This window comes from Macrobrachium nipponense, chromosome 24, assembly GCF_015104395.2.
Source record: "Macrobrachium nipponense isolate FS-2020 chromosome 24, ASM1510439v2, whole genome shotgun sequence".
Lineage (NCBI taxonomy): Eukaryota > Metazoa > Arthropoda > Malacostraca > Decapoda > Palaemonidae > Macrobrachium > Macrobrachium nipponense.
This window is the reverse complement of record NC_061091.1, coordinates 53,802,817-53,830,519: the sequence shown is the minus strand read 5'-3', so window position 1 is coordinate 53,830,519 and position 27,703 is coordinate 53,802,817. Positions and strand designations below refer to the sequence as shown.

At 36.5% G+C, this 27,703-nt stretch overlaps 1 protein-coding gene across 1 annotated transcript in view; it reads left to right on the top strand.

Annotated features, from left to right (window-relative positions):
• The window catches only part of LOC135205637 (activating transcription factor 3-like), an 83,831-nt gene that overhangs the window by 52,230 nt on the left and 3,898 nt on the right, over positions 1-27,703 (top strand). The window contains exons 2-4 of the mRNA XM_064236448.1: positions 22,892-23,134; positions 25,776-26,222; positions 27,420-27,527. Of these exons, the coding sequence (XP_064092518.1) occupies positions 22,988-23,134; positions 25,776-26,222; positions 27,420-27,527 (702 nt within the window). The 5' untranslated portion in view covers positions 22,892-22,987. The remainder of the gene's footprint in view (positions 1-22,891; positions 23,135-25,775; positions 26,223-27,419; positions 27,528-27,703) is intronic.

Below are 27,703 nucleotides of genomic sequence, written 5' to 3'. Positions count from 1 at the left end.
TTTAGGCTTGCCAAGCTAACTGATGGTTTTTGGGGTTCTTCCATATTAATATTCGCTCTCGTTGTGATGATAAATAATAAATCATGATTTCGTCCGTTATCAAACTTTTTGTTGCGTTACTAATCAAAATATAAAAGGAAATCTTAGAAGGGAAATGATAACATTTTGTAAAAGGCTAAGCAAAACTAACTAGAATTTGCAGCCTAAGAAGTATCCTAACGTATGATGACTCACTTTCTGAGAACGAGAATTTTTACACATGGCGTACGATGTTTGCCAAGATCGTCGGTTTGGGGGGAAAAGGTGACTGAAGACTCACACAGCTATTCCAGGGAAATGATGTAGGATTATTTACGCCCACGCATAGAAACGACAGGTATTCCAGTGTATAAGATATTCTTTGAAAACTGGTTATAAGTAGGAAAAAAAAAACTTCGATGACTTGCTTCTTTTAATGGTTTTAGTATTAATGTCTTATTTGTTGTATTCATAGGGTCAATGTTACTTGCCCTTCCTAGCATCTGAAATTACAAAGGCCTGGAATCCTTTATTTGCTGTTCTTCGATTTATTCGTTTATTGGATATCATGTTGATTCATTGTCGCGTGCACCAGACCATGTCCATTAAAAGTTATCATTTTTTTATTTATTTATCTTTAACGAGGTAGTATACCGCTCTTTTCTTACGCAGCATTATTCCGACATCTTGGCGGAAGGTCTTCTTGATTATTTATTATTTATTTATTCATTTATTTATTTATTTACTTATTAATTCATTCATTTATTTATTTTTTGAATTGCTTATATCGAGCACCTCACAAAATCAGTTTACGTCTTGGCCTATTGGATGATCGGAAAACCTTTTGAGAATACAATCTTCGCTTCCTTACTACCAATCGAGTGTCTCTCGGGCTTCAATGCTGCCCATAACCGCTCCCGCCAAACCATGAGGGTCTTGGATAATACTCGGTTATTTTATTTGCCTTGCTTACTTTGAAATTTATTTTTGTTTTTGGCTGTTTTTTCCATGTAGTGTTTAATGAGAGAGAGAGAGAGAGAGAGAGAGAGAGAGAGAGAGAGAGAGAGAGAGAGAGAGAGAGAGAGAGAGCAAAAGCCACGTATATCATGTAAAGTTTGTACTTCAAAGATAGGTCCGAATTTAATATACTGTTATAATTGATAATGTATATCTGCTGTGCTGTACAGATTTTAATGATTTATGTACATATTAAATCGATGGCATCCGATACAGTTCAGAGTTTTTGGATTTCATTTATGTCAAATTGAAGGTTATGTTATTAACCTATTATCAAGTACATAATTATGATAAGTGTTTAAGGAGCCAAAACACACACACATCCTCACACAAATATATATATATATATATATATATATATATATATATATATATATACTATGTAATACATATGACACACACACACACACACGTATATATATATATATATATATATATATATATATATATATATTATAATATATATTATACTAACACCTATATCCATAGTATTGTATCATTAGGACTGTCTCTAATCACTTTGAAAATAATTACCAACTTTCTCAGAGCTTCAATAACACCAAATTATCTCTCACAAACATAAAACAGATTTTGAAACCTAACAGTTAACTATACTGCCTTTCCGAACTATTTCACAAAAATCCCGGTAACTTAACTAATGGCGTAGTTACCCTAGGAATTGATACTTTGCAAATGTCCATTTTCTGTGTTTGTTCTTTGTACGTAAAAGGAAAACTTACAGAATTCCTCCCATGACAGTCGTTGCAGAGTTATATTGTGTATGTTGTTATTTAGACTAAATAATATCAAAGAAGGCCAGATAGTAAATTTGTTTAATATCGATAGATTTATCGCGCAACGTGAAAAACGAGTAAACTTGTTGTTAGTTTCACTCTATTTATGATTTGCTTATTTTTGACACCTTGTAGGAGCATATGTTCGACGGGTAACTAAAGAAAATGTCCTTTATTATTGTTAGTACCATAAGGGTTCATATTAACGTGACTATTACAGTTAATTCAATTGACAAATAAAGTTCAAAGCTATGTCCTTGTCATACAGAAGCGAGAATTGAAAATAATAGCGCTGGGAAATTTCTAGACCGGTCTGTATAATTCTTTATAATGCATAATTTTGTATACCTTATAAGCACATAATTACGGATTTAGTTTAAATTATTATTATTATTATTATTATTATTATTATTATTATTATTATTATTATTATTATTATTATTATTATTATTATTATTATTATTATTATTATTATTATTATTATTATTATTTGTCTATCACAGTCCTCCAATTCGACTGGGTGGTATTTATAGTGTGGGGTTCCGGGTTGCATCCTGCCTCCTTAGGAGTCCATCACTTTTCTTACTATGTGCGTCGTTTCTAGGATCACACTCTTCTGCATGAGTCATGGAGCTACTTCAGCCTCTAGTTTTTCCAGATTCCTTTTCAGGGATCTAGGAATCATGCCTAGTGTTCTCATGATTATGGGTACAATTTCCACTGGCATATCCCATATCCTTCTTATTTCTATTTTCAGGTATTGATACTTATCCATTTTTTTCCTTTCTTCCTCTTCAACTCTGGTGTCCCATGGTATTGCGACATCAATGAGTGATACTTTCTTCTTGGTTTTGTGAATCAACGTCACGTCTGGTCTATTTGCACGTATCACCCTATCTGTCATGATACCATATAGTCCCATTATTATTATTATTAATATTATTATTATTATTATTAATTCTTATTATTATTATACAGAATGGCCACAATTCTTAAGATAAGTATGAAATACCACAGAATATTTAAAATGTCAAATAATTGGAAATGATTAAGCATCTTTACTACAAGGCCGAGGCTAAACCAACCAACCAAGCAAATAATCAACATCCAAAGGAGAAAAGCAATGAATGGTAGGAATAACAAATAAATGAAGGTGACATTCCGGTAAACTTTTGTTAAGCACCTCTTTGAAGGAAAGTCATGAATTCCGAAGTTCAGAAATTAAGCCATAAATTTTGATGCAAAAACTGAAAGTGACGTTTAATAACGCCTGGAAACGAATTAAATGAAATTATATATATATATATATATATATAATATATACACACATATATATATATATATATATATATATTATATATATATATATATATGTGTGTGTGTGTGTGTGTGTGTGTGTGTGTGTGTGTTGTGTGTTAAAATATATATATAATCCTCTTCCCCGCCACTCACGGGCATCATCAGAAATCTTGTAGATTTTTTCCAAGAAATCACAGGTTATTAGAAGTGTTTACAACGTCTTGTAGGCGCCCATCTTCATAGGTTTATTTATTAACTTCTCATCCGCTACTCCTGGCGTCTTACCACTTAGCTGACCAACTTCTTTATAGTGACTGTGTTCGTATTTTCACATAACCGATCCTCCAGTAAAACCTGCTCCTAGAGATAGGTGAGCACGCGATGTCTCCTCAGATAGACTTGAATCAGTCTTTGAGACATCCTGATCCTTGTAACTCCTTGTAACTTTAGTCGGATCCTGTGGAAGTCGGAACCTTTGATGTTAGGATGATAATGATTGGTAACTCGATGTGGCCAGTGTCCTTTACAGTTCATACTAACAAGTAGCAAATTAGAATAAAAAAGCAAGGGCAATTATAAAAAAGAAAAAAAAAAAAAAAAAAAAAAAACTACGAATGAAAAACTAGGGTAGCAAACGGACAAACGACAGAATATGCCAGAATAATACCACCTAATTCCAAAAGCCAGCAAACTTCTTTAAACCGGATAAAAAACAAAAACTGACTTAGGGAAACGGCCGCCCACGCAACAAGCAACGAAGCGCCCGTCCGCCCGCCCGCTCTTTTAGGTCATCCGATCTTGCGTGGGCGGGATGTGAAACGTGACGCATATCCTCAGAACAAGAAATGTCCCACTCACCCTCCTTTTTTTTTCGTTTTTTTTGTGCAATCTTGAGGGAAAAGTTTATATGAGAGAGAGAGAGAGAGAGAGAGAGAGAGAGAGAGAGAGAGGGACGCTCATAGGATTATAGAAGGAGGAAGATATTATAATTGATAAACTTTCTCTTTCATTCACAAGTTGCGACTTTTTTTCTAATTGTTTATAAGATTGTTTCGATGTGTTATTTCAAAGTGAAAAATTTTATATGTTGCACTTCATGATTTTATTTCATTTTAATTTTTATTTTTAAATGTCAAGATGAAACATTATTTCGGAAGCTTGCGAAAGTGGAATGAATAAGCTGTGGGCATATTCATTTACTTTCAATGGTGAGCATTACTAATGGCTGATCGATGAATAATTGACGTCGCAAGAGCAGCGGTCATGGACGCCAGAAATAACAATACATACAAAAGATTTAATGTACTCGTTCACTTGATAAAAATTTCTTGATATAAATGGTTACAGATAAACACATTCGGCCATACAGAAATGTCATCAAAATGAAAAGCTTGTATAAGTTGTCGAAAACAGTAATACTTCCTTAATATGGGATCGAAAGTAAACCAAGTCAAATAATTAACAAAATGAATTAAATTAAATTGACAAAAATAAGTAAATCTATTTTTCATATATCAAAGATTATTCAGTTGTTGATTCTCCGGCTTTGTACATTGAATATATATATATATATATATATATATATATATATATATATATATATATATATATATATATATATATATATATATATATATATATCTATATATATATATACGTATCTCTCTCTTTCTGTACGTATATATATATATATATATATATATATATATATATATATATAATATATATACATATACATATTTTATATATATAACATATATCATATAATATATATATATATATATATATATATATATATATACATATATTTTATATATATAACATATATATATATATATATATATATATATATATATATATATATATATTATATAATATAGTCACGGTTCTTTTAATGTTGAATTGCTTGTTTTATATACTTTTACCGGATATCTTTTGGCTGGTGTTGGTAATTATGACGCTACGTTGTTCTTCGTTGACCTCGCATTATTGCTTTTAACCTTGGTGGCGGCAACGGGCAAATAAAATGTGTTGACAAAAACCTTGATGGCTCTTTCCTGGTGCACAGCGCTCGGTCTTCTCTTGTTGATCACTCCATTCGTCATCGGTACAGTCTGAAATTTAATAGACCAGATATATATATATATAATATATATATATATATATATATATATATATATATATATATATATATATATATACAATCACTGGTATCATGTTCATTACAGAGTAACATTCATTACAGGAATCGCTATATCCCAGACCACACCATCGTGAGAGATGAAACTCCTGCACCATCATTTTCAGTTGCTTCCTTCAACATGCATGCATGCACGCATATATAACGCTTGTGCATGATAAACATATCAAAATGCAAAGCACCCTCATGACATGCATGATAAAAGAGAGAGACGACCGCCATTAGGTATGCTAGACATAGTACGCTCAAACATAGCAAAAGCAGCAGCAGCAGCAGCAGACTGATTGGCTAGCGGGAGCCGGGGAAGATGCAGCGAACATTTTTTCATCGCACACAACGGCCGCGAACCACCTTTCCTCTCGCGGAATGATTACGTAGGTGGGCCGGATCCTGCTTCCTCTTCTTCCTTCTCGTTGCAGTAACTTGCGCTTCTGATACGTCGTGGTTATTGCTTTTAGTCGTTTTTTGAATTGCTTCTGGTTCGTCGCTGTTGTTCTTTAGTTTTTTTTTATTGTTTCTGAAACGCCAATTGTTTTTCAGTAGTTATTATTCCCTTGGCGTTTTTAGTTGTTCTGAGACAGGTTTATGAGCATACAACCGTATACAGTATTCAGCCGTTGAAGATCATACTTGCTGTTATCCAAGTTGAAGTCTCTCTCTCTCTCTCTCTCTCTCTCTCTGAGAATCATTAAATATTTCGTGGCCTGTGTACAGATGGCATCCTCGACATCTGCAGGTGAACACAGACGATAATAGCGCCAACGAAACGGCGGAAGACGTACGTTAACGGCAGTAATAAATACCAGTTGAAGATAATAGGAAGAATGGAGGAATTCTCCCCGTGTGAAAGACTTATGCAAAACACCGAGAGAAGAATGAAGACGTTACATGGATGTTTCCCCTTCTCAAGTACCGAAGGCCATCTGTTCTTTCTCTTTGTTTGTATGGGGTTCTCTGTTCTTGGCCTTTTGGATGGTTCCGTAAAGTGTGGATAATAATAATAATAACATTAATGAATGTGAATAAGGATTTATAAATGAATGGATTTGCGAAAGACGTTTGGAGGTGTCATAGTGTGTGCTCAGTTTAAAAGATAGTGATGATAATTTAATGATTAAGAATAACCTTGGAGAATTCCACAAAGCTTGCAACAGACGTAGGGGTCTTGTGTGAACGTCTGTGAGCCACAGTGAGGTCAGCAAGTTAGAAGTGAAAATGAAGTAAATAAGATGTACGATGAAAAGTCAGCGAATCAGAATGAAAAGAGGGATGCACAACGACTTAACAGTAATGTATGGTAAAGGTTTTATACTAAAACGAAATGAATGGAAAAGATTTTGTAAAAAGAAGAAGAGAGATTTTGTCAAAAGAGCAAAATCACTAGCGCGAGACGTCCTTATGACGAGAGGCGCTTATGCATGAGCTGGTGCAGTCGGCACATACAAAATGAACATGGCGCATCAGCGATATCTCAACAAAGGTGAGGGTAAAACGTTAGACGATGAGATTGGGAGAGACTCACCAGAGATACCACAGACGTTAAGAACGAAACGAAAGACCGGGAAAGATTAGGCAAGACGCGCTTGAGATAGTGAGGAATGACTCGATAAGAATAAGAAGGCAATCGAAGAAAGGTAAAAATATAATAAAGAATTTAAGGAGCAGAAAACATATGACAGTAAGAGAATCGATAGATGAAGGCCTAGAAATGTCAGACTGTCATTGAATGAGAGGCGAGCAAGAGGCTAAAACAAACAAACAAACAAAGATATGTCTGAGTTGTATAAGAAACAAGAAAAACCCCAACGAGAGAAAATCAGAAACCGAATAAGATAATCGACCAGACAGAAAGCTGGAAGACGCTAAGGAGCATCGACAAGCAAAGAGAAAACGTTGTAAGATAATAAAAGATTCAACAAGAGACGGAGAAAGAGTTTCCGATGCCCCTTTCAATTTATCACCAAAGGTCAAGTGGGGACAAATTGCTTTAAGGACCCCTCCTCCCCCCGGCACCCTCCCACCAACCCACCTGCTCCCCGTCGCGAAAGGCCCTAGTCATGCCCTGAACCTTTCCCAAGCCAAGGAGCGTACCCATCTCATGCCGCATCCTATTTCGTGGGTCCTTCTCGTAGCAATTTTGGCTTCAGCGTCTGGGGATAGAGAAAGCATTTGAGGCGTTGCTGCTCTCTCTCTCTCTCTCTCTCTCTCTCTCTCTCTCTCTCTCTCTCTCTCTCTGAAGAAATGACTTGATGTATCTAGTTTTTTTTCTCTTTCTCTGTTAGAAAAAATACATACTCAATAATCATTTGTTATCTTCAGTTTGTTTAATATTTGTTTCCATTTACGAATCACCCTCTCTCTCTCTCTCTCTCTCTCTCTCTCTCTCTCTCTCTCTCTCTCTCTCTCAGCAAATATTTGTAATCAATAATGATCTAATATCTTTAGTTTCTTTTATATATATATCTTTCCATTTACAAATCTCTCTCTCTCTCTCTCTCTCTCTCTCTCATGACGAGTCTTCAAAATCGCTCTCATCCATTGGCTGTGGTGTGTGTTGAGAGAGAGAGAGAGAGAGAGGAGAAGAGAGAGAGAGAGAGAGTTAGTCTAGTCTGGTTCATGGCTTCTCAGTCACGATTTTATAATTATCCACAAATCTGGCGAATACACCTGTTTGGAGTCCCCCCCTCCACAAAAAAAAAAAAAAAAAAAAAAAAATTTACAGCATTATGGCGCATTTTACAAACTCCCCCTCTGACACATCGTCTTAATCACATCGTTAATGCCAAGCTCACTTACCGCCGCCACACGTCTCCGTCCTCAAGTACTTTTTATTTCATCCTTGGACTTACAAGACGTCTTTATTTTATACAATCTTCATACCTGTAAGATGCGACAATTTTATTATTTCTAACTACAAGATTCTACTTTTTTTTTTTACCTATAAGATGCGATATTTTTCTTAGGTATTCTTGCCTGTAAGTTGCGACATTTTTCTTAATATTTCTACCTGTAAGATGCGACGTTTTGCTTAGTGTTTCAACTGCATGATGCGACTTTTTTTTCTACAAGATGCGACATTTCCTTTAAGATGCGGCATTTTTCTTAGCATTCCTCCCTGTAAGTGCAACGTTTTTCTTAGTAATCCTACCTGCATGATGCGATTTGTCTTAGTATTTCTACCTGTAAGGTGCGACTTATTTCTTAGTATTTCAACCTGTAAGTGCGACATTTGTCTCAGCATTTCTACCTGTAATTGCAACATTTTCCTTAGGCATTTCTGCCTGTAAGATGCTATTTTTTCGTACGAACCTAACCGTAAGTCTACAGTTTTGAATAAGCCTACCTGCAAGACGAAAATGTTTGCAATATCCTAACTGCCGGACGAAGTATTTTTGTAGTCTTACCTGTAAGACTCAGAATTATTTTATGCTGTCACCTGGGAGAATTTTTTTATAACTTATCTGCAAGAAACAGCATTTCAAAATACTCTTACCTGTAAGATGGATAAATTTTTTTATTATTCTTCCACCCCTAAGAACTGAAATTTTATACCACATACTGCTGATAAAATACCACATTTTGTCTAAAATTCACACCTCCAAGACAAAATATAAAATTTTGTATAAATTCGCCCCCCCCCCCCCCCCCATTAAAGACGCAACAAGTCATAAGTCTTCATTACTGAGTATTCTCATATAATCCTCCTTCGAGAGCCGACTAGTATTTTTGGTAAAATACATTATATTTGAAGGAATTGTTATTTCGATAAGGATTAGTTATCATAGTGGGAAGTAAGATGTTTGATGGGGATTAGTATTTTTAGATGTTATTAGTATTATTGTGGGGATTGGTATTTTTTGTGGGGTTAGTATACTGATTGGTTTGTGCCATGTTGGAAGTCTGTAAAGAATGTTTCTGTGATAGTTAATGATAGTTAGTGTATTATCCCACATAATGTGGTTCTGTGATAGTTAATGATAGTTAATGTACAATTAACTCAAACACCTAACAAGAAATCATAATGTAACATGTAATCTTGACAATTTATTTCTTTTATTAAATCAAATATTCACACCTATTTCACATAAATAAAGTCTTGTATATTTGTTTAAATAATGTTGAATGTTTTATAAAAAGTACTAATGAAGCAAATGATAAATATGATTATCCATATTTCAGGCATTTCTTGTCAAATTTTTATGAGGGATTGGAGGACTGATTATTACCAAGACTTTAGATAGATAGATAGATAGAGGCTTTTCTGTGCTTGTTCGCTGATTTCGTTTAATTGTAATGTGATCGAAAAAGTTTTTAAATTTATTTATTTTACTTATATATTAATCGTTTAAAATTAGGAGATATAACTAGAAGTTGTTGTTGTTGTTGTTATTATTATTATTATTATTATTATTATTATTATTATTATTATTATTATTCAGTGGACTCATAAAACATGCCTTTGATTTCTCAACTCATCCGCAGAATTAAATGCAAGTATATGAATATATATATATATATATATATATATATATATATATATATATATATATATATATATATATATATATATATATATGAAGTAAATATCGAAGATATGAAAATAGAAAATATGTGACAAAGTTAAAAGAATGATAGGAAATAAATGTAACGCTGGAGCAAGAAAATTATTCACCAGAAATATTTACTTTTTGTGAAAATGAAAGAAATGTATAAAAGACTCCCACCTTCTATTCACTAATAACTGCTCGATTTTCTTCTCATTACTCATAATTAAGGAAGTGATGAGAATAGTAAAAGAAAAAACTATATCATAGACGCCTTTCGCGTGTCAAGATGAGCACAGCGCCAACCTTGGGAACTGGGCCCAAGGGCGCATGCGCGCACCTTGGCAACATTTTTGGTTGGCATTCCCAACCTTTATTTAGGCTTCCTTTGTCTCGAGCTCGTTAGTGCTCCTCCCGTTCCTTTGCGAACTGGGGAAGGAAGAAGGCATTTGGACGACCCAATGAAAAGAATCAAGAAGCCGAATTTCAAAGGAATGGGCATTTTTTTTGTTTGTTTGTTTGCGCTGAAGTTTTGGTAGAATTTGGATCCAACGTGAAAATGCTGAGGTCGCCTTTATTACGCTGCATTATAGTAGATTCACATCAACCGTGCATCTGATGTCTAGGTCAGTCCCTTACGACGCTCCTGATTGGCTGTTGATAAGCCAACCACAGGGCTGGAAACCCTCAGTCTCTCGAGAGAGTGCACATAGGCAGGATGTATGTTCCAGCTCTCCTAAGGGATACTTTTGAAAGACATATACATTAAGAGAGGTGGAACATACATCCTGCCAATGTGAACTCTCTTGAGAGAGACTGAGAGTTTCCAGTCCTGTGATTGGCCTATCAACAGCCAATCAGGAGCGTCGTAAGGGACTGGCCTAGACATCAGATGCACGGTTGATGTGAATCTACTTTAGTGCCATTATTGGTAGGAGCTTTATGGATACTTTGGCCCAAGATCTAATAAATATTATTTTAGATATTTTGGATCTTTCTTAGATAGTGTCATAGATAGTGACCCCCAACAAAGTTCTAGGACTAATATTTCTTAGGGGTCATTATGATAATTAGTCTCTTGTTTATGTTTTAGTACAGTAATCCCTCGACGGGCTAGTACCTACTATACTCGCCGCAAAGGTGGATACACAGCCTAACCGGGTTTAAACCCGAATATTTTAATCATCATTTTCATCGTTATCAGTTTTATCATTAACATTTAATTTTTAATTTGCTCTTTAACGATAAACTAGAAGCTTCAGCTTCATAACGTCTTCTCTTCTCTGCATCACTTCCGCTGCATTTTATTAATTATTATATTATTCCGAAGATGAACCCTATTCATATGGAACAAGCCCACCACAGGGACCATCGACTTGAAATTCAAGCTTCCAAAGAATATTATGGTGCTCATTAGGAAGAAGTAAGAGGAAGTAAAGGGAAATATAGAACGAAGAGACCTCACATGTTAAAAAGAAAAAAAAAATTAACAAATCAACGAATAGCTAAAAATGCATTAAAATGCACGACGAGAGCTTGTTCTTCGAGAAACAATACTCATAAGGTTCTTATTATGATGGGCCACTATTTTTCCCCCACTTTTACTTTCTGAGCGGCAAGTCATAAGCATCTATTAATTTTTTTTTCCGTTTGCATCACTCGCGCGTGGTTACGTGACTGGAGAAGGCGTTTTGAGAAATGAAGGGAATTTTCAATGTCACGCGGCTCAAATTCAAAGTGAAAGTGAATTTTGGAAACCTCAGACTCTCCCTTTGTTTCAAGTGTGTCAGTGGCACGGATGGGCTTTATTCGATCCCAAGGCAAACGGGCATATTTTTCATCCGTTAAAGGAGGCCTGAATGCGCTTTATCATGAGTGTCTCTTTCTATGGGTCAGGGGAAGAACACAATACATTGCCGTGACTTTCGGTCGAGGAGAGGAGAGATTTTTTTTGGTAATCTTACTTAACATATTGTAATTTCCATATTAGTTATCTGCAAGTATTTGAATTTTGTAATACTACCTCTGTACCATATCAACCTTGATGAATGACGTTTGTCTAGTAATCAATAGGGTGGAAAAGATATGTATAATACCACAGCCAATGCCATTCATTCAAGAGGGCTCTCCCCTAGACGCATACTGCATCCGGGTTGCCTGTTGTGCTGGGCTTCGTAAGATTTTTTGTGCACAATAAATTGTTTTTTCTCTCTGTGTGATTTGAATTTTGTCGGAAAGGTTAGGATCTTCTTATATGTTTCTTTAAAAAGATTTGCACACTCACGCGGACATCATTTTTCGTAAACAGAATTTCTCTTAGGTAAAAAAAATATATAATCTTTCTCCCACCCTAGCGCTTACACGTAATACACTACTCGCACTCAAATATCCAAATACTTTCTTTTCGGTGTCTGTTGGAAAGATACTTTTTACGATTTTTTATTAACCTCTCTCTTGAAAGAACTAAATACCTGTTCTCTAAAAGTAAAGAATAGATAATAGTCTCTAAGCTTGAAAAATGTTGTCTAATTCGAGTGCCAAATGTTGTAGGAATTTTAGTCTGCCTATCCGAAAATATTTTGTTTTTAACATTTTGAATGAAACAAGGTTAATATATGCAGAAATTATATATATATATATATATATATATATATATATATATATATATATATATATTATATATATTATATACATTAAATATTATGAGTAGTAAGACATTTATAATTTAATCTTTTGACGAATGTACTTTGTAAGCACGCAGGCATAAGTTCTCTCTGGAAGTATAAAAAAATATACTTAATTTCTCATATACAAGTTATTTCGTCTTTTGAAAATAACTCAAATGAGGTGGTGATGTTCTTAACTGATATTAGATATTAACATCAATTGCAGTCCGTTAATGCACCGTGCAAACTCGTACATTTTTGCTGTGCACTATTTCCGTTGACAGGAGAGAGAGAGAGAGAGAGAGAGAGAGAGAGAGAGAGAGAGAGAGAGAGAGAGAGAAAGGTTTGGGATTTTTTCTTGCCGAATCATCTTCACGTTGACTCCTGGCTCTCTTTATTCATAAACATTTCTTTGTATACTACAAAATTTGTAATACAAAAGTTTATCAGTCTCTGAACTGTTTACCACTGTTTAAAGCTGCCATCCCCATTCAACCCAACGCTCCCGTTTGCGTTTAAAATATTATACCTTTTTTCTGTTTAACCACTGAATCCTGACTTCGCCAGAACCCTAACCATCTTCACCTTGCGTCCCTTTGTTCGCGTAGCTGGTTAGCATTCCGAGGGGAGCCAAGCAAGGCTCCGCAGTGTGTAGGTACCAGCCGAGCTTTTTAAGGAATTCAGTCACATCGCATAAAGTCTATTAGTCAGTCATTACAATTCTGCAAGTCATTTGGCAGGTGAGGGCAATGGGAGGCCCTTGGTCGTGAGGAGGAAGATTATTGGTGGGAAGGTCAGACGAGAGAGAGAGAGAGAGAGAGAGAGAGAGAGAGAGAGAGAGAGAGAGAGAGAGAGAGAGAGAGAGAGAGAGATAAATGCATTTCTAGACAGACGAAACCTAAATGAATAATATGAAGAGTAGAGAAAGAGATGTGGGTTGAGGAGCGGGGATGCAAAATGAAAGACAGACAGACAGACAGGAAGAGAGGACTTAAATATAATGCTTGAGAGAGAGAGAGAGAGAGAGAGAGAGAGAGAGAGAGAGAGAGAGAGACTGTCCACTGAATCATTTCTGCAGCGTGCTCATTCATTTTTCTGACTCTATGGTTACCTAGCCTAGGCCGTCTTTTATTTTGCTTCTTTCCGTCTCCTTGACCCGTGAACAAAATCGTTAGACACGCATTGTATTTTTCTTCAATGAAACAGCTCCCTTAATTCGGCTTTCTCGGCGAACGAGGTCACAGGTCATCATTATTGGGTTCCCGATTGCCACGCCGATTCAGGTCACTCGTCGTCTTCGAACCATGAAGGATATTTTGACGGGAACGCTCACCTACTCTCTCTCTCTCTCTCTCTCTCTCTCTCTCTCTCTCTCTCTCTCTCTCTCTCTCTCTCTCTCTCTCTCTCTGGAACTGCTTTCATATGCATCTGTAAATCAGCGTAACCTGAACAACCAATGAACAGCCGAAGGCGACACTAAACAGCCAATGAGGTTATACACGACGCCATTTCCCGCCCAATCAAAACGGTGTTTTAAAACCAGCTCGGCAGCTTATGATAAGGGGGTGCAGTTGTATCGATTGTACTGATATGAAAATAAGCGAGATATTCACCGACGGAAATTAAAGCAAGTTTGATTGTTTTTCGTCTTAGTTTGGAATGAGTATGTTATATTTTACTTGTTAATCTTAATTTGGAATGATCTTCAAGAAGGGGATAATTTAGCAGAGCGATGTAAACGGATGTCGGAGAAGGGTAGCGCGAGAAGAGATGATTACTAGACCGACACCAGACAGTTATTTTAAACTGCAGAAGCTAGACCAATGGGAAGCGCGATGCAGGAAGTCATTCTGGCTTACCTTTGAAGGAAGTGAGAGGCGAAGTAGTAGGGAGAGTAAAGAGAATGCGCACACACAAAAAAAAAAAGAAAACAAAAAAGAAAAAGAAAAAAAAAGAAACAAGGACGAAGAAGAAGACGCCACTACTATCGAGCGAAATCGCCCGCCATTATATAGCGAATGAGCGCCAAGTTGGTTTGGCTATGCGGAAGCTGCTTCAAGCCTTTTTATTTCACGGACATTTTAGTGGCCCCATGTTGTACGAGGGGGGCTACCGGAGGGGAGGGGAAGAACTGGGAGAAACATACACAATCAGACAGAGTAACCGACACAAAGCGAAAGGGAGAATAAGGCCATTCATCGGCGAAGCAGCGTTCTGCACGTGACTGATGGTGTTGTGTTTATTCGTCTTTATGTTAGTTCATATCCCCATTCTCTCGCATTATATAATGTTAGTTCAGTACTTTTCTTTTTCCTGTTGTTATTATCTCGAGAGGTTCAATTTATTATCATTTTCCCATCGCTAAGATTTAAAATGTGTTTCTCCAGTTGTTAGACGTCGATGACTACCTATAGTTGCCATGCCATGTTACGTAAACAAATAAATTAATTAGTAAATTAATTGTCTGTAGGTATTACTTATGGCCCAATAAATAAGATGAATCAGTTAATGACATCATTGGAAACCCTTTCCCCCCCCCCCCCCCCTCTCTCTCTCTCTCTCAACTGCTAAGTCAAGAATTACTTTGCGAACATTGATAAATTCTTGGAATTTTAGGGAGACGAGGAACCACAGTGTGCCAACATATCATTCAGTATTTACGTTTTATGTTCTGAAACAATCGCCAGATTCTTTGAGAGATGAGTGAAATTATTCGGTAATTTATGTCATTTGAAGATTGATCGAAGTCTTGGAAAGAAAGTTTCGCCTTCTTTGAAAAACTATGAAGGTGAGGAATGATCAGTCTGAAAAATGTACCAAAATCTTTGTCGATAATTTATTGAAGTTACAAATGCGTTTATAAGGGATTAAATCACCCTTGAAAGAGAACGGCAGAATATAAAGGAAAAAGTTATCGTTGGACAACAAACTTTGGAATTCTCGAAGAAACTCTTCAGGATTAAAATAGAATAAACAGAATCAACACAGTCACGGAAGAGATTAAACATGTGCGAAGCTACTCCGGTAGCTTCAGATCTTCGTTATATCCCGTTTGGTCATTTAATTAAGATGTATTACTTGATCATTTAACTAAGATGTATTACTTGGTCATTTAATATTACTTGTTAGTTCATTCCTTTCGTTATACAGGGTGTCCATAAAGTCCCAGTACCATTACAAGTATTTATGGCTTATAATGGTACTGGAACTTTATGGACACCCTGTATAGTTAAAATATCTTACGCGTCCGTTCAGATAAACATTTAGTCCTATATTACAAAATATCATACGTGCTAGTTAACGCTTTGTAGAGTTAAAAATATCGTAGGTCATTCATAAACAAGGACGTTGTTACGACAGATCAGTTTATCTGCAGTTTCATAGCTATTGGTTGGCGTATTTACTGGTTGAGAGGACTCCCATATCGGCCTCGGGAGTGAGATTTATGGCAGCTTTTATCTGTCGTGTGGCGTTAGAAGCCAGGACAAACACATTCCACGCCCATAGGAAGATGATACGAAATGATAGGGTAAGAACGTAATAGTGGTCAGTCGGTTGCGCGCTCGTCCAGGGATATTTGCAGTCGAATGTTGATGCTGTTTCTGCAGTTGGTACATTGAATTTTATTTCATTTTCTACCTATGCTTGGTAGAATTATTGTTTTCACACACACACTCACATATATGTACGTTTGAATACATACATACATACATGTATTATATGTATATGTATATTATATATATATATATTATATATTATATATATATATATATTATATATATATATATATATGTATGTATATATATATATATATATATATTATATATATATTATATATATAAAATGTTGTGACGCCAGTTGTAATAGCCACAAATCATTCAGTTAGCTATATATATATTGTTTGTGTATGTTTGCGCACACGCCTTTACTTAGATATGAATAATAACTGTTTTCCAAAGGTTAATAAAGTCTGGAAATGAAACTGTCTGTAACGTAACGTAACGAAATTAATAGAGAAATCCATGTGATGGCCAACAACCATTCCAAAAATCTGCACTCTTGCAGGTAACAGAGAGAGAGAGAGAGAGAGAGAGAGAGAGAGAGAGAGAGAGAGAGAGAGAGAGAGAGATTGTTTTCAAAGGAAAGTATTCCATTGGGTGCACCTATTCCCTGCATCTAGAGATTCACGCGATGATCCCGAAGCTCAAACGCCTAATCTCGTCGACCATTCCCCCCCATCCCCAATCCGACGACCTTTGGTGAATGACGCGCAGTTACACTACACGAATTGCAAAACCTTCACATACTTCTAGAGAAGTCCCCATTCACCTTTGTACCTGTTTCGACGACAAAGCCCTCGGCTTAGCTCCCTTGCAAATGGTTGGCGTGCTTCAGCTGGACCAGGGATCGAGTGTGCTACTAGATTCCGTTTCATTTTCCTGAAATACAGCCGCCACTTCCTCCACTTTTCCTGTTGGGTCATCCAGCTGGAATCCCTCAACAACACTGCTTGGGCTCAGTTTTTAAATATTGCTCTAACCAATTTTTATATTCAATTCGCAAGTGTATTTTCGTTTTCTTCCACCTGGCTCTAATTTTACTTACTGTTCGTAATCAGAGCTCTTGTTTGAATCATTAAAGTATTTGCATTGAATTTTACGACTTATTATCATTATTATTATTATTATTATTATTATTATTATTATTATTATTATTATTATTATTATTATTATCTTTTCTATTTTTCTTATTACTCGCTTTTCTGGCTCAGCGATACTTCGCAATAATAGGCCAATATTCATAGTGGGGATAATGCTGAAAGTGGTATTTTATTTAGAACAGCATTTATTAGGCAAAAACTGGTATTATACATCAGTATACTGGTATTAACAGAATACTGGTGTATGGAAATGTGTTCCTCAGGTCCAGGTCAAGCAGGAGTCGTCGCCGGTGTTGGTATCATTCCATAAGCGAGGTCAATGTCAGGCTGGGGTCGTCTCTGGTATTCGGCTGGTATTAATGCTGGTGTAGCTCTGGCTTATCGCGACGTTTCAACCTTCTTGTGGGTCATCTTCATGGCTGGTCAGCAGTATTATTATTATTATTATTATCCAGGTGGCCACGCAGTCCCACTGTAGTCAGAAGAAAAGAAGACGCTGTGGCGAGATTCCTTGACTCTCGCATTTCCGATGGGGATGAACGCAGTGTGCATTGGTGCCGTTTATTTAGCTCGGGATCGCAGGTTGGCTTAAGGATTTTGTCTCGAAGCCAGCGAATGTCTCGGGCGACATGGCTGGACACCGAACCTTTGCTACGCATAGTCGCGTCTTTATTTCTGTGTCGGATTTTTCGTCCTCTCTCGAAATGCCAAAACATGCGTGGGAAGGCTGACAACTGCGCCGGGAATTCGTAATCGCTCCTATTGTTGCCAAATAAAGGGATTGGAGGTGGAAGTTTTAGCCAGGGAAGGAGGGGCGGGGGGGGGGGGGGGGATATACATGCCTGCTGTACTGAAAGTGTTCCCCATTATTATTATTATTATTATTATTATTATTATATTATTATTATTATTATTGGATTATTATTATTATTATTATATGGAAGGGCCTCATCGAGGATTAATACTCTCTCCATGGAGGTGCAGTACAATGCTAGAATCTCTCTCTCTCTCTCTCTTATGTGACACGTGGAATAAACTGCCACCGGAAGCTGTAAACAGCAACAGTGTGGAAGAGTTTAAAAGAAAGCTAGACAATATCATTGGGACGCTGTGAATGCACAGTAAAACCTGCTCCTACAGATAAGTGAGCACACGATGTCTCCTCGGATAGACTAACAAGTCTTTGAAGTCTGAGCCATCCTAATCCTTGTAACTCTCTCTCTCTCTCTCTCTCTCTCTCTCTCTCTCTCTCTCTCTCTCTCTCTCTCACCTCCATCTTACCATGTCTCATTAGGATGAAGAATGACTTCCGTATCAGCTGTCGTTGCGAAGATGATTACCAATGATTTATTAACTCCTGTCAAAATATGTACTCCTATAAATCTAGCAGGTAAGAAACAGCAGACCATCATTTCCAAAAGTTACGAAGTCACGATGCCCGCATATTGCATCGGCCTTGAGGATGCGAGTAGAAGATGCCCATTTGTTTTATTGCCGTTTTGCCCAGGCGGGAAGATTTGACCTTCGACCTCTTAGTCAGTGAAATGAAAAGTTCCTTAGAAGGGCGGGCGGCGTGTCGAATTGACTTTTGAAAGGATGGGTAATTGGTTAGGTAGAAGCGTCGGGACTTCGAGGGTTGGCTATTGGCTATAATGATAAGGATTTTATTCCTGACTGTAAAGAAAGTAACAAAAAACAATGAATTGATATTGTAAAAAAAAAAAAAAAAACAAAAAAAAACAAAAAAAAAAAAAAAAAAAAACATGGAAATGTTATACAGGCAGATAGAGAAATCCACTGGCAATCAATAAGACTTATGTCGATATTCGTAAATATGTATATTTATAAGTAAACTGCCTTAACAGAAATGTCAAGGAGAAACGCCTACTGGTGAATAAGTAGAAATGAGTCATGTCTTCTTCACTACATCACGACGCAACAACCTTTATGCTTGTAACTTTAAACGTTAAGGAATAAGGCGACCATAAAAATCCAAAGTAGAATACACATTACGAGTTACATTACAAGCTGTCCTCGCAGTCCTCGTCAAAACCAGTCTAATGATGAAAGCAAAAAAATAAACAGAAAGAAAAAATATATATTATTTATATACAAGGAGAGATTTCACAACCTTCTAACGCCAAGGTTTAGAATTTCTTCCTGCATTTGTTTTTCTGATTAAGTAGGTGTGTTGTTTCATTCGTGGTCGATCCTTGTTTTTTTTATTTTTTTTTTTATTTTTCTTAGTTTTTTTTTTCAATTTTGTTTCCTGGAACATTGGCTAGGAAAGAGCAATATGTTGGCCGTCCTGTTGACTTGTTGTCATAGTTTGAATGTGGCAGCGACCATGTCTCTCTGTTCTATATATATATATTATATATATATATATATATGGCCGAATCAGTAACATCACTGAAGTCCTGATTTCTCCTCTGTCCGCTGGTTGGAATCCACGAGAGGACGAAATTATTATCAACGAAAAAATTCCCCTTCGGTTAACATATATGAAAATATATTAATTCCGAAGGTAGAGCGAATTGGACATTAAAGGACATTTGTTTAGTATATACGTGTATATATATATATATATATATATATATAATATATATATATATATATATATATATATCTATATATATATATAGTGTTTACTGTATTATGTGAATCAATTTTAGCTCCACAACACCGCAGGGGACGTCACATTTCCCCTGCTTACACAGAGACACACGTACACGCTTTAATTAACTCAAATGACCGAGTCCAATAAAAACGTCAAAATTGTGGCCCAGTAGTGTGACCCTTCTCCTCATAAGGCAGTGCGTCGGAGTCTCTTCCCTTACTTGGAGTCTTAGAGGTAACGCCATTGGGAGGACTTTTCAAACATAAACGGATTTAAAAGGGCGGCAGAGCTATTCTGTTTTGTAAACAAACTCTGGAGAGAGAAGCATTTTTCCTTCTGTTGTTTATTGTCTGTCGTCTGCATCGTTGCTAGTATTAGCGAGATGAAGTTTTGTATATTGGACTCCCCATTGCAAATTGTCATTCTTGCATCGCTAATGTAAAGGTCATTTAAATTTGTGCAGTGTTTTTCTTCATTCGTAATTTGTGTTCACTAGGACACTGCCATTTGACTTAATTACAGTGTGCATTAAAAAAAAAAAAAAAAAAAAAAAAAAAAAAAAAAAATCACCGATACGGACAAAAATACTATCTTATCGCGCATCGGGCTGACAGTTACAAACTAGCGAAGTCCCTGTCAAGAATTGCCAACGTAAAAGTCTGCGTATTCCCCTCTTGCCAGAACTAATACTAGCTTGTACTGACCTATTTATAGAGATTTCGCTGTGCCATTTTGCAATGGATAGCTGCGAAGACAAGGGAGCGCATGGGCTGTTATAAATTCAGAAAAAAAGGGAGAGAGAGGGAAGAGAGAGAGAGAGAGAGAGTAGTTGTCACACATCTGGCATCTTCGCCCACGCGCGCTGACATAGGCGCTATTTCTATTTGCTGGGACCCCCTCCCTCTCCCTCCCCCAGAGTCAACCACGTCTAGGCAACAAATTCCGAATTAAAATTTGCTTGATTCTCTCAGTGTTACTGCGATGCAGTTTTAACTATTCCCCCTTTATTATTTTTTTACTTTATTAAGGCTTCGGCGTTTGTGATTTGCAAAGAGAATGCGCGGCAAAATTGAATTGCAGCAGAGGCCACAGTGGTCATGTATATCTAAGGGAGATAAATAATTATTAGACAAACGGGTTTGCGGGTATCAGACGTGAGAGGCTTCTTGATCAGATGTATCCCGTTCTGATAAACGACTCCGACTTGCAGCTTTGGCCTCTAAATCAGGAGGCTGCCGCTGGAATGCCTCGGTAAATATTTGCCGAACATTTGGCAATACCTTTATGAAAAAAGAAGAAGAAATTATGAAAAATAACTATATTTACAATGAAACTCTTACAAGGTAAACAAGAAATAGACGTTGAAAAGACTACGGTTGATTGTTCGACATTGGTGTCATGGGAGAGAGAGAGAGAGAGAGAGAGAGAGAGAGAGAGAGAGAGAGAGAGGGGCGTGCAAGGCCATTTGATAACAATGAAAGAGGCTGTCGATATATTCCCATTAGCCAAAAAATTTTCGCTTTATTGATGCGCTTCTATTACTGCGTAGGCAGGAGACGAGTGGCAAAATAATGACTCGTCTTTAGTGAAAAGCATTTGTAAAGTTATGCTGAATGTGAATATATTCAGTAAACGTACTTGTGCCTTTCGTTAAGTATGAGTTTGCATACAAACGCGCAAAATCGCGCACACACATATATCTACGAATGTATCTTTGCATATGTATATATAATATATATATAATTATATATATATATTTATATATGTGTGTGTGTGTGTGTGTGTGTGTGTGTGTGTGTATCTCATACATAAAATAAAATGAAGGTCGGCTAAAAGTCAGATGACAAGTATGATATTAAATTGCACGATACACAGACAAATTAGAAACTAGGTTGCACAATACAAAAAAAAAAGATAAAACACTAAAATGCATATACAACTTCCAAATGACTAACAAAAGACCAACTGAAATAATATAAAAACACTATTATATATATACATATATATATATATGTATCAAATATATATATATATATATATATATACATATACATATGCAAAGATACATTCGTAGAATATTGTGTGTGCGCGATTTTGCGCGTTTGTATGCAAACTCATACTTAACGAAAGGCACAAGTACGTTTACTGAATATATTCACATTCAGCATAACTTTACAAATGCTTTTCACTAAAGACGAGTCATTATTTTGCCACTCGTCTCCTGCCTACGGCCAGTAATAGAAGCGCATCAATATATATATATATATATATATATATATATATATATATATATATATATGTGTGTGTGTGTGTGTGTGTGGGTGTGTGTGTGTGTATGTATAACTGAATCACGAAAGTTTGGAACGTGATAAATCCATAGATAAAGTTTATCTGCTAAGTAAAGGACGTCGAGTCGAAAGATCTTGTAGAAACTCCGTTGTTTTTTCCTTCGTGGCTTATACCTTTATTTATATATGTATATATATATTTATATAAATGTATATATATTATAGTGTATAAATAGAAAACATACGTGTATTTATGTATATATATATATATATATATATATATATATATATATATATATATATTATGTACTTACATAAATGAAAATATATCCTCACCGGGTAGGCAGTGTCTCTAAATGGACTTTTCAAGAAGTTGTGGTGATGTAGCATATTTAATTTGTGACTTTAATTTATTCTTGAAATTCTTTGCAACTTCAGTCATATTTCTAAGTGTCGGGTCATAGTTCATTTCTCCGTTAAACTTTATTACAAAATTATTTGCTTTTAATAACTTAAATATACCGTATGAAAAAACCAATAGTGTGAGCATGTCCACATGTAATTATTGTACAAAAATTGTCCTAAAGGACTGATTTTAAATTATTTATATTTTCACAAATTAAATGCTGTTGGTGTTTTCGTCTTATCATTATTATAATTATAGCATTTAATATCATATGCTGTTTCATATTCTGAATGTTTCATATTCTGAATAATATTGATAACCTCCTATCCTCCACTTTCAGAGCAATCTTATTAATCTTTGGCATTTCTCCCGTTTGCAGAGCTCGCCCAAATCTCATATAATCTCAAATCGTAATTAATAGAAGAAGAAGGAGAAGAAGAAGAAGAAGGAGAAGCCTTAGAGAAACATCACCAGAATGTTCCTGAATGTGAATTTGACACCCCCGCCCACCTCGGCGGGGGAGGGATCCTGTACCACCCCGAAGACACCCGAAATCCTCAACTCCCTCATCAACCTAACCAGCCCGCCCCTCCCGCACTCCTATTCACAGTACCAGAGTCAGGTGAGGACCCCCAGGTGGATTCATTCATTGAAAGGGAAGCAAGAGGTAGGAAGGTAAATTAATTAATTAAGAGGGGCAAGAGGTAGGATGGTAGATTAATTAATTAAGAGGGAAGCAAGGGGTAGGAAGGTAAATTTATTAAAAGGGGAGCAAGAGCCAGGAAGGTAAATTGATTAAGAGGGGCCAGGAGGCAGGCAGGTAAATTCATTAATTAAGAGATGGACTAGAAGCAGGAAGGCAAATCATTATTTATTGGTCAGGGAAGAGGCAAGAAATTAAATTCATTAAGTAAGACTCAGGGATTGGGGCAGTTTGGTAAATTCTTTCATTCAGAGTCAATTAAGAGGTGTGAGGTAAATTCACCGAGACAGGCAAGAGGTAATAAGGTAAATTCATCAAGTAAGGGGCAGGGAAGAAACACTTAGGTAAATTCACCCGTTCAGAGTCAGGTAAGAGGCAGTAAGGTCAAATTTTCAATTACAAATCGGGTGAAAGGGATAAGACAGCATGAGAGTCAGGTAAGAGACTGAGGTAATCATTCACTCATAAAGAGTCAGGTATAGGGCGGTAAGGATAAAGTGTAAGTAAATCGATTAATTATATGAATAAACTATGGTAAAACTGCAGGATAAACAAAGGTAATCCAGTACTCAGATTAATCAGTAAACATATCTGCTAATAAGTTCTCAATTATCTGAAAATATATCAGAGGGCCTATTGAAGTCAATAAAAATGCGAGTAAATGTATGAACCAATAGGTCAATAAAACCCTGAATTGATCATTAAATAACAGTGTAAAGGGAGAAATGACGCGCAAATACCTATTCACCTAAATATGCGTCATTTGACTTGATAAAAAATTTGTGAGAATAAGTAGATTAACACCTAAAAATTTGAGTAAATGTGAATAAATATACAAATAAATATTGTAGGGAGTTTGTATGAACGTATGTATGTATGTATGTACTATGTAAGCAATGGTCCTGTCCCTTTTGTTTAAGAACGATGAGAGATAAAGAAAAACTCCTGCCCGAAGGAAACTGATGCTAAATCATACGTGTAAGATAAGATATGGGGGGAAAATAATTTATAGAAAGTATATTAGTTACAATAAATGAAGTAGAAAATAAAAACACCAGATTTTGTTAAGGGGAATTTGTAAATTACAGCTAAATATCTTCATTATATATATTGATTTCCTCTTGCATAATTATTCCACAAGATGAGCAAGTAATATTTTACATTTAAAAGAAAGGAAAGAAAATGAAATGTTTAGATCACAGTATACTTTAGTCTGTAAGAAGTGAAAAAATATTGCTCTCACGAAATGATTCTCGGATATTTCGCTCAGTCACTGAAAATAACTATAACATCTATATCTTAATCCTACTGATGCAGTCATGTTTTTCTGTAGCATAGAGAGAGAACTTGTTCGCTTACATGACGTTCAGATTCTTTGGTTCTTTAAGTTTATCATTAGAATTGAAAATGTACTAAAGAATAATGCTAAGCTATTTCGTTTACGCCTCTTTAAATATGAATCGTAATGATGGTCACTCAATCCATATAAGCTAATCAGAATTGCATTTATTGAGATTTGATTAAGTTTTCAGTGTAGAAGGGAAAATGTGCGTTTAAATTTGAAATTTTGCATTGATATATCCTAAATCAATAAGTAATTACAAGTAGCAACTGTGAGTACTCAATCGTAGCCATGTATGAAGGCTCAAGTGCAGTAGAGAGAACTTAGCCCGTCAGCGCTGCAATTGACATTTAGGAGTTGAGTATCGCCAAATGAATTGCGGCTGTCAACAATAACACGCAATTGAACCAATTAGTTCGTTAAGCTGGTGGCTCTTATTATGCTCGTCGGTGACTTATCTTCCCTCTGATATCGTTCTGCAAGGATTGAAGTTGGCCGAGATGGCGAACAAAGAATAATTATTATTATCTAGAACTGGTTCCGATGTCCGCCGACACTTGAAACCCGTCCGTCGGCCGCTATCCTATACTGCAGATGTCAACATGCATCTGCAATTGAGGCATTGGGTTTTTATCCATTTATTTTTTTGGACGTTGGTCAGTACGCGAATAGGAAGTTTTCTTGGTTTTCAGGTTTCATTGTTACAAAGTTTCAATATATATATATATATATATATATCTATATATATATATATATATATATATATATATATATATATATATATATATATATATAATAAGTTTAACTTTTAGGGAAGTAACGATCACATCAATATTTCCTTTAAAGCGATAGGCTGATTAATTTCTAATGATTGATGAGGGTTGCTTCGGAATTCGTACCATGTTTAAGGTACAGGAAGAGGTCATTCCTTTTATAGTTTTAAGTTTTGATTAATATTTTCAAAGATTTTCCATTTGGAAATTTATATATATATCGCAGTTTTATCATAGAAAGGCAAAGGCAATGATTCCTTTTGCAAAACCTTAGATATAATAACAGTCTATAGTAATATTTCATGGAAAATAATAATAGACTAACATGAGACTATCAAATTAAGGCCCCTGAAAGAAAACTGGAAGCATTAATTTTTTTTTATTATTCGTAATCACTCCCGACTGTCTCTCGTCAGCATAAAGACATTTGTCCATTGAATTGCAGACTGAAGGCGGTACTTTGCTGAGCCCGATCAGTGACCTCAGCAGTCCGAGCGAGGAGTCAGCGGCTACTCCCCTCACAGCCGCCTGCATGGGTCGAATGATGGAACACCCTTCGTCTTCCCCCGTTGGCTCATCGTGCCAACTGAGCGAGCAACTCCAGAGTCCTACGGCGAGCGGTTTCCCCTCGGGTGGGGGCGGGTGTGGAGGTAGAGGTGGTTTTGTGGGCGGGTCCCCTGGCACCTCTGGAACCGGCGGCCCCCTGGCAGGGGCTTCGCCTCCCTCCACGCCCGACCTACCCTCTCCGGTGAACACGGTGGAAGCCACCAAATCTGCTCTGATCAAAGAGGGACTCAAACTGCAGATCCGGACCAAATTACAAGCTGCTGGATCCGACAACCAGGACCCTTATTACCCAGACACCAAATTCATCAAGAACGAAGCCGATGAGGTAATATTCCCTCGTTTGAACGGCTGTCAGACCGATTTGCAAGTAGGCGCTTCTCTTTAGCCGGCAAGGCTTGATTTACATAGGCATATGATGATTTTAAGAGTTTGATAAGGAACACTTTTTCTGTGGCGGTTTTAACTTGATCTTGTGGGGATAATGGAGACTGAGTGTAAGGATAGAATGCCAGCAGACATTTAATTAAGGCACTAGTGACTAGTTTTATGAATAGAGTTTATGTAAGCATTCCATGACAGTAGAGGTGAAGGAATTGTATCAGATTTTTAGGCAGAAATGTGGAAATATGATCAATACAGTCAAGAATGAAAATAGATATCTTCCCATGTTTCTCGTAGTTAAATGTTGAAACTAGATCAGGTATACTGATTTTGACATGCAAAGGACTTGTTATTTATATGTAGAAATAGGTATGAATGTTACAGTAAGACTGTGAGACCAGGGATTTCACGAAATCCCAGACATTTTCTTGGAATTCGTAAAATCACAGTTCACTTAGGGACATTTAATCCCCGAGGGGTTAGTACTAAACACGGCGAAACTGATTCATCTACACTGTTTTGTCGTGTTCAGTACTAACCCCTCGGAGATCAGATGTGTTTTCTTTAGTATTAGCCTCTAGGCCTAGGGGATCAATTGTGATGAAATGCACCTAGGGACATTCGATCACCGAGGGGTTAGTAGTTTTAGTACTAAACACGGCGAAACAATAGATGAATCATGGTCTCGCCGTGTTTAGTACTAGACCCTCGGGGATCAAATGTCCCTAAGTGAATTGGCGATTTCATGAATTATCTGCAAATCTAAGGGATTTTGAGGAAATCCCTGGTTTCACAGTCTTCCTGTAACTTGTATATCTGAAAGCAGTGTAAAGTAATTTCAGACTATTTGAAGATACGCTTTGCTTGTCTGTCTGTCTGTCTGCTCAGTGACCTTCACCTAACCACTACTATAATAGGCCACCAAATGTCACCAAGAGTCCCCCCAGGGGGGGGCGAGGGCATGAGTGCTTTCTGAATAGTCTAGGACGGCTACCTGTATTAGACCGAGAGAACAGGTATCCCGGGCATAGATGATTCTAACCTCCACTTATTAACAAAGGGTTAGTGTGGGTTTTCACAACATTTGTATAATTGATGGCTGTAATTATTTTTAGGCCTACTAACCTGGTTGTCCTGACAGCTAACGGAGGAGGACGAGGAGCGCAGGCGCAAACGGAGGGAGAGGAACAAGATAGCTGCCACGAAATGCAGGAATAAGAAGAAAGAGAAAACCATCGTGCTCATGACAGTATGTGGACCAACTCTTATATTACCATAGAGTAATGCTGTTGTGCAGATTGAATTTATATGTGTAGTTTGATGTCATATGAAAGATAAGGAGATATATAGTAAATGTTTTCTGTTGCCCAGCTCAAAGGTAACAAAGTCAGAGACCCCTCAAGCAGATATTAAATTCGTTATTCA